The 18588-nt window shown below is 38.5% G+C and overlaps 1 protein-coding gene across 16 annotated transcripts in view; it reads right to left on the bottom strand.

The window, feature by feature from the left end:
• PTK2 (protein tyrosine kinase 2) overlaps positions 1–18588 on the bottom strand; it is a 226579-nt gene that overhangs the window by 20511 nt on the left and 187480 nt on the right. For 14 of the 16 annotated variants that reach the window (XM_030011674.2, XM_030011675.2, XM_030011676.2 and 11 more), the window contains 5 exons: positions 17592–17796; positions 10893–11004; positions 7932–8018; positions 6567–6704; positions 4858–4989 (listed from right to left, as the gene is read on the bottom strand). In XM_030011674.2, the coding sequence (XP_029867534.1) occupies positions 4858–4989; positions 6567–6704; positions 7932–8018; positions 10893–11004; positions 17592–17796 (674 nt within the window). Of the gene's footprint in view, positions 1–4732; positions 4990–6566; positions 6705–7931; positions 8019–10892; positions 11005–11654; positions 11908–17591; positions 17797–18588 lie in introns of those variants that run through there. The other 2 variants (XR_005932213.1, XM_030011677.2) reach the window with 2 other exon arrangements.

Genomic DNA, 18588 nt, shown 5'->3' with positions numbered 1-18588 from the left:
ACTGGAAACTAAATATAAATGAGGAAGCAGATAATTAAACAGGCCCAAAAGAAAAGCATTCTGCAAAACGTTCAGAGATAGTTAGCGACAGTGCCAAAAGTTACAGCATTAAAATTACTAACTTCACTACACTGCTGAACTTAAAAGTCACCTTGAAAAGACACAGAATGACACAGTTGCTTTCCCACAACTCCTGCGAAGCAAACTAACTAGCTACCAGTTCAGCAGGCTCTCTCATGGCATCATCACCATCACTAGTTCCCTATCTGTGCTTACAGGTGATTCCCCTTTTGGGTCAAACTGCGTATTAAAACACAGAAGGTATAATCTCTCCTAGAAGCAATAAAAAAAAAATTAAATATCAGGATAGTTTTTGGCAGTTCTAAACTTCTGTCAAAACCCACAAATAAAAGCATCCTCAGGGGCCTTTAAAAATTGTTTTAACTCAGTGATTTAACTCATTTGCTTTTAAATTAATTCTACACATGAGAAGTCAGGGCTGGAAGATTAAACATACACATACTGTGGCCCTAATGGAGTAATTTGATCCTTATGAGCTGATTTTTTGTGTGCACAAATACTGTAAAGGAAAGCCAGCACGTTGGACATCAGTGCAAGTATCGCAGCACGCATGCCAGAATGCAGGGTAATAGGCCAAATCTTTTAGTTACAGTGAGCTGCAAGTGCCAGCAGCAGAGGGGCCATTCGCAATTGTGGAGTGCTGCTTTTGAGGATGGAGGCTGTTCGTTCAGCTTCTATATGCTATGTACTATGTACAAGTAAAACCTTGATTAATTTTTTTGGAGGTGGAAATACCCATATCATCAAAAAACAACACAGGAGAAAGTGCAGAATGAGAACTTCATTAATTTCTTGTGATTCTGCTTGTCTGCTGAGGTCTAAACATCACAGGATATAAATGATCAGGGAAAAACTCAGTCCTCAGGACTGCAGCACCTAAAAAAAACCTAACAGTAAGATTCCTTACATAGAAGGCCCAACAGACATCCGCTTGTTTGACATAATGTGTTTGTACTGCAGCCATCTCACCCCTCCACCTGCATATGCCCTGGACACAGACTGTCTTCTATAGTTACCTGTATCAAGCTTAAAGTGCAGTAATGCTCTGTCTTCACTTCAGCTTCCTCAAAAATAATTCAGAGATTTCTGTCCTCCTTCCTGGAGATGCTGATATCCAAAGCACTTTTATCAAGACAGCATGAAAGCCCACAAGTTTAATCAGTGTCCATTAATGCAACCAGACTAGTGTGCAACATCCTCTCTCTGGGTGGGCGGGAGTGTCAGTCCTGGAAAAAAAGTCCCCCAAAACCACCCCCTGCCCCCCGGCCCCCGCAGTGCTCTTCTCACCTCCCAATGGATATATTTGGTACAATTTAAAATTAAACACTTCTCTACTCTTCAGTTTTCACACAACAGAATTGTTTTCATTCAGAAGCTTCCCATGAAGACAGATCTGATTGTTTTCTCTTTTTACAGCAGAATTTCTGAATTCTGGATTCTGTTAAGGCTGCAGCTTGCAAACAAAATTCCTACCTCCTTTCAAGTATTGACTAAGTCACATGTTCTCTAAGGACCAGTTTCAGGCAAACTGCTTACACAGATAACAACCTCTCTGAAGACTCGTAAATTTCCATTTCAATGCCACTGCAATTTAATTCTTCATCTGGGGCGGCTCTTCTAGCACACACAGCATCAGTGCTGTTTATACTTGTACTAACATGCTTTGAGTTGTATTTTTTCCCTGTAGAAGCAGCGATAAATTTCAAGTCATGACCAAGTTGGTGTTACTCTGGGGAAACAAAAATGGTACTAACAGAAACCCCACCGAGGATTTTTCTTCTCCTTGCAGTGTCTTACATTAAATGATTTGCAGTTGCTCCCCTGTGAGTCCGATTCTCAACAGCAGAAGTGAGATATATTGTAAGAGTCTGAAGAATGCGTAAATAGAGCAGCTTTTGAAAGTAGCCAGTTTAAACTGAGAACACTACACTGGATCGTTACGTAAGTTAAAAATTAAAATCTGGCTCTACTCTCTCTATTGTTCTCTGCGCTCAAAAGGAAAAATATTCTGAAGCCTGCCTGTAGCAGGCAAGGGAGAGCCCGACTTCAGCAAACCATTTTATCAAAATCTAAAGGTTAGTGCAGAAAGGTGTCTCAAAGCAAATGAGACACATGACACCAATTTTGAGAAAGTAAGTTGCTTCTCCTCCCTAAATCACCTGGAGTGAAATTAGGCAAGGCCCTTCTCCCAAGAGAAGAAATGTCACTAGTCACTCACTAGAGGACATGGGTCAAGGAGTCTGTGTGTAATATATGGATTATTTCTACACTGGACCTGTGTTTGGACTCTTATGTATGAACTGTGGATATCCTTCAGGAGATCTGCAAGGCCTCCAAGAGTGACTCCCCACAATGACTTTTCTACCATCTTGATTTCTTCAGGGCTAAACCTAGAAAACCACATTACTTTTTGAAGAAACACCCATCTATAAACTGAAGATTCCGCTGACATACATACTGCTATGGATTCAAATATACCCTGTGGTATACCCTGTCCAAAATCAGGTCACAGGCATTCAAGTATAAACCCCAAAGTCTGTATAGTCAAAATGTTCATGCGGTAAGAACAAAACCTGAAGTCTCTCATGGATTCCAATTCCTCATTTTGGCCATTTAAGTTCATGCTTACTTCCACTCAAACTTTCCCTGGTTTTTGCCTTTTTAACCCTCTAAAGGTTTACATCAACCAAATATAGCTCTGGCAAAGCTGCAGAGCTGTAAGGCTGCTCACAAGTTCATCACCTAGTTCTCCTTTGAGTAGGGGTTGGCAATAGAGATGGTGTCTCCTCACAATAAAAACTAACACATAATGAAAACAGTAATTCTTTTCCAAACATATGCTAAGACTATTACAGATCAAAAGAAAAATCAGCAAGTCCCTCCTCAAGCAGCAATTTGGGGGATGGTAAACACCCTAATGGTCCAGAGACTGAATTAAAACAGAATAACAAACACTACAAATAATTAACATCTATTCTGCAGAAAAAGCCAGAAAGTTCAGAAAGGTCAGAAACTTTTCTGCAGAAAAGTTCCCACACAATCTACTGCCACCTGAAATCACAATGCCTTATTCTCAGTAAGCATATTAATTTCGCAAAAAGTTCTTGACCATCTTGAAAGTTTTAACTGACAATGGGATCAGTTTGACCTCCTGGGCTTGTGAAAGTCACAAGCAACTGCTGCCACTCAAGACTGGAAAAGCTAATGCCTAAATTAGGGAAGAAATTTTCCTTCCCCCTCCCTCTCTTCAGCTTGTAATAAACTGGACAAAGCAATCTGGGTACAGTGGTTTCTTTACAGTCATCCAATGGCAAACCGCAAATTCCCAAATGCACTTACAAGGAAACCAGCCAAAAGCAAACTTCAACATCCTTTAATCAAAAGTAACATCTCAACTCTGGCACAAACTGGATCTTGGCTAGAACATGTACTGGACAGGGAGGCATCTATCAGTAGCTCTCAAGAGCTAGTAGAGATTTATCCTACCTTGGTTGTCTTCACAGCCATCAGCTGTTCTGAACAGTTCTGAATACCATACATAACTAAAACCCTGAGAGACTGAGGCAATTCAGTTGGCAAGAAATAAGGTCTTGGTAACATTGTCTACGTACAAGATCTGCTCTCCATTCCTGCTCACTGGCTTTCTGTAGATTAAAGCATAAATTCTTATTTTCAAGGAACTTAATGTCCTGGCTTCAAGATCCCTAAAAGGCTGTTTCAAGTTCTGTAAGACAGTCACGACCAGCAACTTCGTTGTCTCAAATATAACTAAATCATCCATACAATTAAGATTTTCCTGGAGACCAGCTCTAGACAGTGCAGAGAACTCTTACAGAAACGATAGAGCATTATCATCATCTGCTTTACATGGAGAGCATACTTATTTAAACTTACCTCCTGTAACAAACCTATGCCACCTGCATTTATACAGGCATGCTTTGTAACTATGTACAATATAAAAGGCTTCCAAACCAAAACATTCCTTGAAACATGCTTAAGACCAAACATGTGACTGATGTTTGTCACAACTCATACCAAACCACTGCCAATTATCCACCTGTCAAGCAAGGCTCACGCACTCACAGTCTCCCCAGCATGAGCCTGTACAGAGTAATACGCTACTACCGTCCTCTGCTGAATCTGTAGCCATCAGTCTCGAGTAGGAGAATTTTAACACAGAACTTGAATTTTGACAACCGGGAAACCAGAGTTGAAGTACAAAACATACACCAGTGGCACCGACAACAAGAAAACATGGAACTGCAGAGAAACAGCAACAGAAGATCCCATTACCACTGCGTTTCTTCTTGCTCCTCCCGATGATGTTCGCAGCTTCTTCCCCACCTCACAGAGCTCTTTCTTAAATTATTTCTTCCCACTGATGTGTCTCGTTATTCCTCTAGTGCAAGACTGCTTACAACTCTTACTACAATCATGGTTCTTAGATGGCTGATGGTTATGTTATCCCTTTTTTAGGGGTAAAGTATGCACACATCTATCTCCTTAAGAACGAACAGCAATCTCTGGATTCCCACACATAAATACTCAACTCGATAAAATGAGATTCACTAAAAACCACAGCTGTTCCAGGTATTTGAAATACAGGACTCACTAGCTGAACACTTAATTCAAGAACTGTTCCCAAACCTACATTTTGGTAGTGACTCCTGTGTTGAGTAAATGTTCTCATTTCACAGAAGTGACCAGTCTTAGCAAGCTGCAATAAAAAAAGAAAAACTAGAATGAATTAAGAAGCACTATGAAACAAAGTATTACCAGGAATCGTTCCTCTTTTTCAAGCCAACGCTGGTCTTCTTCCATCTCTTGTTGTTGTCGTATCAATCTCTCCTCCATGAGATGTGTGGGTAGAACCTGGCTCATTCCTCTTATGTCCAAAGTGCCTGAATCCTACAAAACAGAGTAAGTTTATTCAGTCTCACAACAACTTAAAATTTTTATAAACAGCTGCAAGAATAGATTTTTTAAAAGCCCAAATGCATAACAGCAGTTAAGCAGAGTTCCTTCAACTCCTTATAAACTGAAGCAGACCATCAGAAGAAACTCTTTCCAACTACAAACATTTTATCTGCCTTGCTCCTAATCACTGGAACCAAAAAGACTTGAAAAATTCTGTTTTGTTTTTCAGCAACATTGTAACTTCATATATTGCACTTCATTTAAGTTGGACAACAAAAACAGATTTATCAATTTCATTTTCTAGGTCTTGAGCAATAATGTAACTAGCCAGTTGTTAAAAGCTGCAAGATACATTTTTACCCGAAACAAATAGGCTTTTCAGTTTTAGCTGACACTTGCAAAGCATGTCACAAAAACATTTTTAATGGAGTTTTTAACAAGTTTTTATGCATGTCTTAAGCTTACAATTCTCCATATACCATATCCCAACACTGTCTGGATATCATTAGCAAGTAGTGTATAAATCAGTATTTTTAAAAAAGCCAAGGGGAGTTTGGTAACAAACTTCACTGACATTGGTTTTAGGCAACCAACTTCCCAAGTTTTTGTGAAAACTTTGGCTGTGGCTTATTATTATGAACACGTGCAAAGCATTCCTGTGCTTCCACCAATACTTTATTCAAGCACGACATAGTTAGACTAAGTTGTTTCTAGAGTCGATAATCTACAGGGATGTTGAACTACTTGGGGCTACAACCCTCAACTATATATGGCCAAATCAACCAAGAGTAAGCAGAGGCAAATTGAAGACTTGGACACCTATCTGCTCGTCTGTATTTAAGGGGTAAGCCTCAGTTATCACTTAAATGTTTATGAGAGCCACAGAGAATAGAGCATTGATTAGAGAGGGAATGGATTTAAGACAGAAGCTGCACAAAGTGAATCTTTGTGGGAGGATAAAATGGAATGAAAAAAGTATAAAATACTGGAGGAGAACTGAAAAAAAAATTATGGAAGGTTAAAGGGAGAATTAACTTGATGTTCCTTGCAGCAGCTCTGTGCAATCATGACAGGCTGAAAAGCACCTAACAGGAATACAACTCAAGAACAGTTTTGCAGACCATTTCATTTTCTGTTCCGGCTAAGTTACAGAGAAGCTTCAGATACTTTAGCTATGCTGGATATCTCCCACAAGAAGTATTTTTAAACTGTAATGATATTAAATATTTTTACATGAATGTTCCCATCTCTATTAACAGCAATAAGTTTCAGTAAAGCCTTCTTTTAACAAACGCAAAATATTTGCTATCACTCACTTAGTTAAGATACAAAGTAGTAATAACTTCATCAAGAATTTGTGTAAGAGTACAGTGTATGCCCAACCTCACATAGGACGATTTGTTTCAAAAAGAATAGAATTCAGTCATTACTCCTATCCCACTGCAGTAAGGCAATTAAAAAAATACCAAAGAAACAATTTTCCTACAATAATCTCCAAATGTACCTAAATAATAAAAAAATCTATTTACTGTACAGAGCTCAACAACAGATGTGTCAGTTCACGATACCTCCATGTTTGGTTGCCACACTGATATTTCCTGAGGCCGATGGTTCCAGGAATCTGCTTGATCCAAGAGAGAAGCCTGCCCAGGATAAATGCTGCCTGCCATGGCTGGTATCCCATGAGAACCAGGGTAGCCAGACACCTTGGGGGTGGGGTGGGGGGTGGTGGTGGAGAAAAAAGAAAAAAAAGTTATATTAGTAAGACCTATGCTTCCACATAATTAACAGCTTCCCCTACACACACCAAGGGAGCAAATATGAGAGCACAGAAATGACTCAATTCAAGCAGTCACTGAGAGGTAGGAGGGGCAGCAACATCAGAAGAAGGAAGCCAAGCCAAAATATGACACAAACCCTCTTTTTTAAGTCTTTGAGGATGCCTATCAGAACAATAACTATTTGAGAATATCTATATATAAATATATAGAAATATTACTGTAACTTTTGACAATAACTATTTGAGGATACCTATCAAACCAGCAGCATTAGAAAGTGTTTTAACCTCTGCAGTCAAGAAGATCAAAGTCCTCTCCCGAACAAAAATAAATCCATTGATACATTTGAAGGGCTACACATGCAGAGCTCATATTCAAGTTACTAGGAGCTTGCAAACATCACCCTAGAGAGCCATATAAAAATGTACCCCTAGTGTATGTTACAAACTTAAGTCTTGAGTGACAGCATTTAATTAGCGTGCTTAGCTGCATGGCCTGAGAACTTCTACACAGGAAAATCCAAGAGCAGTTTTAATGAGCCTGAAGCACTCATTAGAATAATGAAAACCTCCCCCTCTCCATGGAGAAAAAAAAAGTCTTGACCAAGACTGCTGTATATGGCTGTAGCTTTGAAGAAGCCCAAGAATGCTTAAAGTACTTTCATGACAAACTTTTGTTTTACATTTCTTCAGCAGTGTTAGGAAGAAAAGCAAAACCTGTGAGTATATGATGTGGTAAATCTAAAGGCAGCTATCAGCCAATAGAAAATATAAATGTTTCAGAGAAACATCAGGGAACAGAGTATCAATAAGCCTAAGGAAAGTCCACCAGTTAATGCCATTTTATAAGGCAAGTAATTTCGTGGCTTAGGACACTCGTTAACATGAACGTCACATTCTTTCAATAAATACGAAAATGTCTGATGTGTTTCACTGCAGTTTTAGGAATTTGAGCACCATATCAGATATGAAAATATTTGTCATCCAGAGTAAACCTACCAGGCTAGTTTGGAGTTTGTTCTGATGTAGTAAGACAAAAAACATTTAACAGAACTGAATGAAAATAAACCGTGTGACGTGAATCAATCCCACTAGCTGCAACTGAGTTATAAACCCCACATTTGAAAAAATACATGCACAGTGTTAAATGTAATACCTGGTAATGATTTGGCTGTACCATATGCTGTGGACTTGGATAAAACCCTTCACTGGATCTCGGACTGGGGTAACCAGGCCTACTGGGCTGTAAATTTAAAAGAATTTTTAGAGTCTTTAGAAACAGAAAACTAAAACCAGAAAATTACTCCTTGGCGAGACAAACATTTACAGGTAGTGCGTCACAAAAGCAAGCTCAAAAAACCCCCTCAAATAAAAATTCTAAACTGATTAACATTTTTTTAAACAACTAAAATAAAGTTTTCCTCCATTTTTGCTTGGAAGTGGATGCAGCTGAATTGTTTGCTAGGTATGTCAATAAATAATGCTTGCTCTGTGAATTCTTTGTGTATATTGCACTAAATGACCTGCTCTGTGCTGTTTAACTCCAGAGAGGACATCACCTACGAAAATAATTCTTAAATCAAGTTTCCAGGTGCAAATATAGCATTGTTCCTCAGTTCACGATCTGCAGTACATAAAGTTTTGCTATTAATTTGTTGTTTCTGTGACTGTTCCCAAAAGTAAATTCCTTCGCCTCAGTCAGAACACAAATCAAACTGGTTTGTTTAGCATAAGTATTTCCATGTGTTATTCTGGGGACTAAAGTTAGTTCTGATAATTAACTTCTGTGTAACTAATTGCCTCAACATGGAAGGTGCTTTTGATCATATTCTGAATTCCATGGTCGCTTCATTATCCATGCTTTGTTTTGCAACCCATTCCCAGCCAAGGAAAAACAAGACACAACTAGCTCTGATTAGAAAGGACAGCTAAAGACCAGCTATCAAGAGTCTTTATTTGTCTGTCTTTACCCCTTCAGGAAAAGGGCAGTACTTTACACGTAAACAAACAAGATGTATAATCACAGGAATACATGAGAAAAGTCACCAGAAATTTGGACAGCACTATTAAAAAAACTGCACGAAAAGGAGCCTGGTTTTCTGCACACATTGAACAGATCATCCTTTTGCCAGAATAGGTATAGAAATTTCACACTACTGAGAGAAGTAATGTTGGAAAATGTTGCTCAGAACAATACACTTTTATCTTCCAAGCAGAAGTATTATGTTGTTTTCTTTGGTATTAACCTCCAAAGTTATATTAGTGTTTGGTTTTGGTTTTTTTTTGATGAGGAACAGTGCTGCTGGGTGTTTTAGCAGGAGAAAAATCAATGAAAGAGGGAAAAAAAGCCCCCAGACCTCATCATTCTGCAATGGGCTCCTTCAGTCCTTCTGGCAGTTAAAGGTGACCATCACATTACTTTGAGATTGCAGAATTTTATCACCACTTTATGAAAAATGTCATTATCATTCTGTACTAGGGTTATCTTCTGTCTTAGGTTTCTAATGGAAACCACGGTGAGATACAAGTAATTTCATAGTACAAATTGTGATATCCGTGAATTATTTGAGAATGTGTAGGAGTTTAAGGTTATAAATAAAATGGAAGGTAAGAGCTATAAAGACCTGAAATTTTTATAATGAATTATTGGAAGAAAAAAATCAGTTGACACCATTAGAAAATCAGATAATAACTTAAGAGATAGTTAAAATCTCCTATCTATGAAATTCAACTTGTTCAAATGTCATTAGTATGCACACCCATATTTTACACAAAAATACTATATAAAAAAACCTAACCAACACCTGTATTGCATATACAGTGAGGACATACTGACTTCCTCAAAAAAGATATGCAGTGGTAGAATTAATTTCAATCTTAACGCATCTTTTGTCAAATGTTTCAGTTTATACATCACACCCAAAGCTCTAATGATGATCATTTCTAATGCAGTGTAGCTCATATATTACATTAGTAAAAGGTACTTATTCTATTTAGATTAGCCCCAAAGCTTCAAGACTAAACAAATTCTTCAAACAAAGTTGTAATAATTAAGTAGTACATTGTTCCAATTCATGCAGTTTATCTGCTTCTGTAACGCAGAACATCGTCTGTTTATATACACACCAAATCCTGCTAGTTAATCTCAGATGACTAAACAGGTTGATGGATTGTTTGCTGTTTTTAACTCTGAAATGAAAGCAACAATTCCACTGCCCGTATTTCTTGGTTGCCATAAAACTATCAAAATGCAGAACCAAGCTTGGAAATCTATCAGGCAACAACCTGGGAATGGGGAAACAAAACAAAATAAAAATAAGTTGCCTTCCTATGACTGTTGGGGGACATGTGCAGCAGAAGGTGCCACACAAGTACTACTGAAATCATTATCTGTACCAGGGTTTGCATATACGGATAGAAGAGTTCATCACAAACTGATCAGGACACTGGTAATATTCCGCATTACAGTGGTGCCTGCACAAAATTAAATTCTTCAAAATACAGGCTCAATCCTTCAAAGTACAAAATAACTCCGATGAGAAGCAGCCAAGTTACTGAGAGAAGAGTGCTCAGCAACTGGTGAGGTTAGACTACCACAGCTGCAGAACACATCAGTGACATCCAAACAGGACAGACATGTAATAAAACAAAATTAAGTGTAAGCTAAAACAAATAAGGTCCTTGAAAGCAAACCCCTAATTTTCTGCCCAGAATAAGGAAAATGCAGTTAGTTGATTTCTATCCTCTCACTGATCTGTTATAAATAAACTTCATACTGGTCTGAGAACTCACTAGCTAACATTTCATAGGACTGCTACAAGAAAGAAGAAAAAAGAAACAGCCGGGAAACAATTTTGTGGCAACTACAGTAGTCTTTTACAGGTTAAACAACAAGAAACAGAAAATCGTTAGTGTGCTATTATAGCATGGATCAGTTCTAGTAACAGGTCAAGTAGAGTCAGGTCATTTCAGGCAAGTATTAGCAGATGATGACAAAATTGGCCAGAATGGCATTGTTTGAACAAACCCGTCAAAGGAGGCTTTTAAGAAATAAATGGAATAAAAAGGGTTTTTTCTGTTTGTTTTTCAAACACACATAATTTGCAGTCTTAGCTACCTTGGGAGGAGCTTCATCTGATCCTCCTGAGTCCCAGGACACTGTGACTTGTCGCCTAGATTCCATTCTCATTCGTTCTTCTTGCTGCAGCTTCTCTTCCTCCAGTATCGTACTAAGAAAAAAGTATTATATTTAAGTCAAACTCCAGTTCAGTGTCTAACAAACCTCTCCCCAGAGCTCTCACATTTTTCAGACTTATGAACACTATTCGACAAAGCGATTGAGCACAGAACCACAAACTTCTTTTACTTATATTGGTTAGATTTCTGAAAACTAGTATCAGGAAGAAATACTTCTGTAGGATTATCAGCATGCTTTTAACAACAGAAGAAGCACTGTGGTTTTAGAAAGCTGTGGTTGATCTTGCACAGATTTTTTTTGCTTGTTAACAGTTCTTTTGATGTGTAATTACACAGAGAAACCCTCAAAGACTCAAGCACTTACTTGCATGAAAATTTCTTTTTCCCAAGAAAATATTCTACTGAACTGCTGCAAAGGTTCAAAACAAACTGAAAATGTTCTTTACTGAAACTCAACAGAGCTTCAGATCACTGTTTTTTTTTTTTTTTTAACAAAGCAGTCAAAAAACATTTTACTATGTCTTCAGCTCTGATATTTTAGCCTAACCAGGAACACATTCAGCAAACTAATTTAGCACAACAGAAATATCTGACAGTATTCACTCAGCTTCTAAACATTCAGGTCAAAAGGCTACATTTTCAACAAAGTACAAAATAGTAGTAAAACTAGTTCGCTACTTACCACTGTTCTGACTATTAAAAAGACTGTTTGAAGTTCAACGTGATACTGCTGCCCCCACAGCAGCCTCCTCCCAGTTCTGCTATGTGGATTATTAATGTTGGATATTTGCCATTTGAAAAATACTCAGAATGAAGCTTTGAAATAGGGAGCTGCAAATTCGCTGGAGCTGCACGCTACATGGATAGTCTGGAGATGTGAGTAGGGCAGATTATTTACATATTGCTATCCCCAGTGTAAAGATAATCCTGCAAAGGAGCTATTCCAGCTTCTTTATCACTCAAGAGATTCCAGAAACAAAGCTAGGTTCTGAGTTTATAATCTCCTGCTCGGTCTGCTAAATAACCACCCAGAATTACTCATGCAGGGGGATGAGGTCAACTACAGCAATCTATTCTAATCTTGGAACTTTACTGCTTATTTCAAGAATAAATTCCTGCTTGGTTGGAGACAAGAACTTTGCTTTTCCTTACTCAGCCAAAAAAAAAATCTATGCCACTTCTAAAAAGCAGAGAAGTCATCTCGTCTCGCTGCAGCTAAACCAAGTTTGTAAGTATTGCTGCAATTTCAATCCATCACTGCTGAAGTAGCACAAGAATGTGGAACAAAACCAAAATCAGACACATTATTTGCAAAAGCCACCCTGATATAACTACCACGGAAACATAGCTAGAGTGCAACAGAGGGAACTAAAAAGAGAAAATCTTTCTCTTTTACCTTTCTCTTCCTTCAGAATAAGGAAAACGCAGTATTTCCTACCTGAAGCCATGAAGAACTAGCCAAAAACCACTGCTTTAAAGCTAGGTCACACTTCAGATATTCAGCATGCATTTTTATGTAGCTCAAGTAATCAGCCAACATGCATCCATAGCCATGAACCGTGATTATGATCTTTGAAGAAATACCTCAAGATTTAAAAAAAAACGCAACAAAACACTACAAAAAAATCCACCCAGATATTGCATGAATAGAATATAGATTTTTAACAAAGCTGTTGATACAGTAGTTGCTCTCATCTGAGCAAAAGAATGGAAAAGAAGTCAGCTAAAAGCAGCAAACTAAATTTAGAGATGGCTTATTGACAATTTGGGGCCATGAGTGTAATTTGTCACAGCACAGTCCTGTTTTTCCATAAAAAGGAATGAAACACCAATACCTATCTGCCTTGCTATCAAAGCCATCTCTGTGGTGTCACGGTATTCAATACAATACCATTAACTTCAATCATATCACTGGAAATGACAAATTTCTACTGAAATTACTTGTGTTTCATAGCATAGGCTCAGCTTTTTGCCTTACAACTCTAATTCATCCCACCCTGCTCTCTTTGCCTGTGTCATCAGGAGGTCCTTTCCCCAGCAACCCAGTAAGTAGCCTGGTCAAAGGCTGATCGGCTGCAGAATTTGTACTGGGATGCCCTTGAGTACTGCTGACAAGAATATAAAATAGAAATGCCTCAGAAAAGCATTACTTGAAAGAACACAAAGAATATAAATGACTCACAGAAACGTCTTTGTTTTTACAAAGGGAAGACCAATCCATAGACAGAGTAAAAGCATGCCAAGAGATATTTTTGACCTTTTCTCAGCACAGCTGCTCAAGTACTCTGAACAGTTTATTAGAATTTACAGAAGGTCAGGAAAGTCAGATCTAGGCATATTTTCCCAAACTGCACATATTTTTAGCAGCAAAGAGGATGAAGCAGAGAAGTACTTCTATTCATATGATTTCCCTAGCAAATCTTGAGGTAGTACAGACAAACTTAACTTGTCATCTTGGCTAGGTTTAGTCTGATGAAAAATCTCAACTATTAGAAGTTTGCATAATTGATAAACTTACTTAATTTACAAATAATCTTTTTACTGAAATTGGCCTGTGACATTGAAAAGGAAACATTTACTGGGAGCTTGAGTGTAGGAATATCTGAAATACTAAAATGTATCCTTATGTTTCAAAAGGCACAGCAATACCAGTGTTTGCTGCTCTGGTGATGCGGGAACTTACATTAAGTGCTGACCCTGAACAAGCAGCAGCTTTTTTTTCTCTCTGTGGTCTCCGGCCACCAGAAATGCAAATGAACATATTTTTTCATACTGCCCTAATTTAAAATCACTTTCATATGGATTATGTATTATTCCTAATGGTCACTGTCAAAGAACAAAAGGCTAATGAAGCATTTTGCAGCCTCCATCACGTATTTCAAGTATGTCTTAAAATAATTTTTTTTGCAAGATGCCACAAAAGGAGAGGACTCAAACTGCCCTCACTCTTACCAGTTTTGTTTCTTTTATTTATAAGCAACATTTCAGGACCTACATCACATGCAGTCACAAGAAAGCTCAAGTCCAGTTCTCACCAGTTAATTATCTCACTGTTTTCATAAAAAACAGACTTTAAAAGCATGAATCAAAAAATTAATTTTTTTTCATTCTTTTTAGAGCTGTATTTAATGTGACCTGCAGCACTAGGATGCTAGTGGGGTCATCCACTCTGTTAAAACCTGTGCATCTTCACCAGTGACCAACAGAGGGCCAAACTGACACTCTTACACAGCAATGATACTACCGCTGCTTATTTTGCTCTTTTTAGGAGAAAGGGTTAGTGATAGGTAATTTAAACAAAATTCATTCAACGATGCAGTAAAAATGTCATGCAATTACATTAAAATCCAACTTAATCTCCAATGCAAAAAACCCCAAGTTTTAACAGAATTACCAACCAAAGGGAACAACTCGCAAGCACAAGCCTGGGAACTGACTTATAAGAAAGCCTTTGAGTATACTGGTGATACCTTAGCAATACACACCTGCAGCATATTAAACATAGCAAAGAATAAATTAAATTTAATAATACACGTATGTATGACATAGTCTATAGTTATAGTGAGTGTACAAATATAGTATAGTAAGTGGATGGTTCTAGTAAGTGGCTAGGAGTCATTCTGAGGAGAAATGCTGTAAAAGTGATATTGCGTGATTTGGGTACATTAAACTCTTTGCAAAGGGCCTCAAACTATCTACCATGTAGTGCAAGACTAGAAATCTATTCTACACAAAATCAGCAAGACAACACATGCTTCCCGATCCACAGAATCTAATTCTGGCCCAATCTGTGACAGAATTGCAGGAGTAGCAGGGTAGCACCTCACTTTCCTGACTTATTCTCACTTTTACCACCCCCCAAAATTGAAAAAGGGACCTAGGATGCGAGGAGGAATTAAATTTGGAAATGCACAATCCACCCATTTGTTTTTGTGTTTGCTGAGAAGACTAATGCATCCCTATCCACTCTGGACACATCAAATGCTATAAAATATCAAGCCTTATTACTACCCTAATAACGCGACATAAATTCTACAGTAATCAGCATCTTTGCATTGCACAAGCAGCTGCAAATAAAGTTTGTGCAAAGCAGATTTTATTAGGAAATGGGAAACGCATCAAATAAACAGAGAACACATGAAATGCTTATGCTCCCATCAGTGCTATTTCAGATGCAGAAAAGAAGTTTTTTCCCAAAGCCACTTTTTCTCATCAAAACAGAGAGGAACGTTGCGGTGCTGTATCATTGGCTTCAAGCAAACAACTAGTCTGCTCTCAGCTTGAAAAGACTACCCTGGATAGGATCCAGAACGAGCAGCAGCAACACCACACAGAAAAGGCCACCAGGGAAATGGCTTGTTTTCGCAAGTTCATGGGAATTTGAGTTTTGAAACACAATCTTTCCTAGCTGCCTGAGATTGCCTCATCATAAGGGAATTGGCAACCTTTCCAACAAGAGGCTGACTCTGTGAGCAGCGCAAAGTAGCCCTAAGGACAACCGTGCTGCCTAACTTCCAGGAGATAAAGGTCACCGGTTTGGAGTGGCAGAAAACTCTTTGCTTCAGTGAGAGTAAAAACTGGGGTTTAGGGTTGCTGTGACTCCAGGAGACAGCTTGTCCTCTAAACAATGCTTCGAATCTCTTAGCATGACTAGAGGAGCAAAAAACCACCCCCCTCAGTGCGTTTTTCATCTGGAACCAGAGAATCGTTTAGGTTGGAAGGGACTCCTGGAGGTCTTCAGTCCAATCTCCTGGTAAAGCTGGGCTCATGCATGGCGAGGTCAGGTTGCTCAGAGCCTTTTCCAGTCCAGGTTTGAAAGTCTCCCAGCACTGAAATTCCAGAGTCTTTCTGGGTGACCTATTTCAGAGCTTACCCATGCACACTGGGAAACATTTTGATTCTTAACTAATGAGAATTTGCCTTGCTGCATGTTGTGAGTGTTGGTTCTCGCCCTTTGGCTGTGCATCTCTGAAGACAGCCAGGCTCTTGGACACTGGTCTATCCTGTTTATCTGGCGATACCGTTCCAGGTCTTTCACTTTTTTCCCCCTTCCCCCTCCAGACTCATCCTGTTTTAAACGCTGCTGCCGTCACTCTCTGTCTGAGTACAGCCTACATTTATGTCAACCCTCAACACAATTACTTTTACTCTGGATTTACTCATCCTCTACCCTTGCTGGTGAGATACTCTCTCTGCCTGGGTTTACACACCATAGCCATCTACCTACTCACATTTTTTTAGGGCTTCATTCTCCTCCTTGCTGGTCAGCTGTAAGTTATCAGTACAATCTTGCTGTAAATGAGAAAGAACCCTATTCTTCCAGAGCCAAAAAAAAAAGAGAAAAACTTAATTGCCAATTTCCACCTATTACCCAAATCAGACAACTGTGTTGTATCGTTTCCTTACCCAGCCCTACCATTCCTTCCTTTGTGGTTAACCCCACACAGTCAATAGGATGGTAAGTTATTTGTGAGAAGGGCTACCTCTTCATCTAGCTATGTAAATTATTAGTCTACACAGGAGCTCCCAAAGTAACAGACGGTGGAACCATATGAAATTTTAAGAAATAGGAAAAACTTAAAGGTAGCTAAGTTATCCGTATAGCAACTCTGAAACAGCATCATAATTATATTAAAATTGTTCCTTATTTTAACCACCTATGAATTACCTTGTACCATGAACATCCAGCGACAGCACAAAATGGTATTACAAAACTAAAACATGCCACAAAGCACAACTTTGAAAGATGTAAGATAAAACTGAAGAATCTGGCAATGAATTACAGCAAATCCAAGAGTGGATTACAATACCTACCTATACTTTGAAGCTTATATTGACTTAAGCAAAATAGATACTGAGCACTCATAAAATGCCAAAGGTGGTCACAAATATCAAATGTGCCTGCACAGTATCTCAGTGATGTTTCAAAGTTTAAATATCACTCCCATTTTGTGGCTGGTGATATGGGAGATATGGACACTGGAATAAATTATTGCAGAATAAACTAGGGTGTGAATTTAGACCGGTCTCAAAAGTGTGTGCTCACATTTATTCCAAGATAAACATAAGGTAGTCTATATTCTGGTTTACAAAAGACAAAAGAATTTCTAGGTAATGATGTTACATTTATTGCAGGCTCCGCAATTGTGCAGACACAGCTGTCACAGCACAACTAGTGTGCTACATATGTTATGAAAATAACTTTCAACAGCACTCACCTGATGGTTCATTTATTTAAGAAAGGATACATCTCTGCCCCAGAACTATCCACTGCATGTTTGACTAGGTAATCACCACAAATTCTTTCTACCCCTCTCCCCAAGGGTTGCGGCATACATGGCTAAAATTATAAACAAATTGCTAGTAAAATCTGGAGTTTTTCTTGGGAGAGAAAGAAGGTGATTCATACTTCCAGTTATTTGAATTTATTGCCTAGTCTAATTTTCTCCAACAGATAAGGTCCAGATTTCCAAAAGGGTAGCAACAACCTGGCCTTCTGAAGATAAACTTAATATACTATGTCTTGCATTTTCCAGGGAAAGAAAATACTGTAACAGAAGATACAGCAAAAATAAATATTTCTGAACAAGGAAATGACCTTTCAAAAGTATAACCCTACCTGAGTTGTGCTTTAAGTTCAGTAAACCTGGGTCGTCTACTAGGGTCGTATGCCCAGCACTTGGTCATAAGGCTGTAGAGGGTAGGAGGGCAGTTTGGAGGCATTGGGAGCCGCTCACCGTTCTCAATTCGCCCAATCACATCATTGTTCTTCACTCCCTGGAAGGGCTTTACCCCATGCATTAGGATCTCCCACATACACACACCTGAGAAACGCACACAAAAAAATTTTCCCCAGTGTGAGCAAATGACAAAACTTCTTAAAAAAGAAACAAACCCCAATTTTGAAGAGCCAAACAATGCAATTTCTTCTGAAACATATAGCTAGGGAATCAGTTTTGACTTACCAGCTGGCAGCAGAGAGGAGTGATGTGCAGTAGGGTTACACACGCAGTATCAACCTGAACTATTTATGACGAAGCATGACCCACAGCTGGCTCACAGCAGCCTGGCTTCACATTTAACTACCTTTTGCCTATTATAAATCAGAATGGTTGCTCATATTCAAATCTACTTTTTTTATGAGGTAGAATGAGCTGTGTTTGCTTTTCCCTTTGCCTAGTTTCAACTGGCTTGTTTCAACATGTAGAGCGTATTTTCACTTTGATGGTGTTTTAACACTGGCATTGATCCAAATTTTTTGTGCTGAAGCTATGTAATAAAACAGTTTCTGTTGAAACTATGTTAAAAGCACAAAGGGAAAAATGGTCTGTCAGTTTAGGATTGGCCAGAATGTTCCACAGACTTCATTTTTCTAACTCTGACTGTACTAGAGTTTTCTTCAAACCATTATAAACCTGCTAAAATTCACAAATCCTTCACTTAACAACATTCAAATTTTATTTTGTAAAGAGGGTGAACTCTTAGTTGACTGTCCTGCTCTTATTTCAAGTCTCATCATCTTTGTTCCTTTACATAGCCTATCTTTTTTCTGTCTGTCCAGACCATGAGTCTGGACCAGTTTGATCACAGGTGATCAGATTCATATAAAAATTTGC

Source organism: Aquila chrysaetos, chromosome 4, assembly GCF_900496995.4.
Source record: "Aquila chrysaetos chrysaetos chromosome 4, bAquChr1.4, whole genome shotgun sequence".
Lineage (NCBI taxonomy): Eukaryota > Metazoa > Chordata > Aves > Accipitriformes > Accipitridae > Aquila > Aquila chrysaetos.
This window is presented reverse-complemented; position numbering and strand designations above follow the sequence as displayed.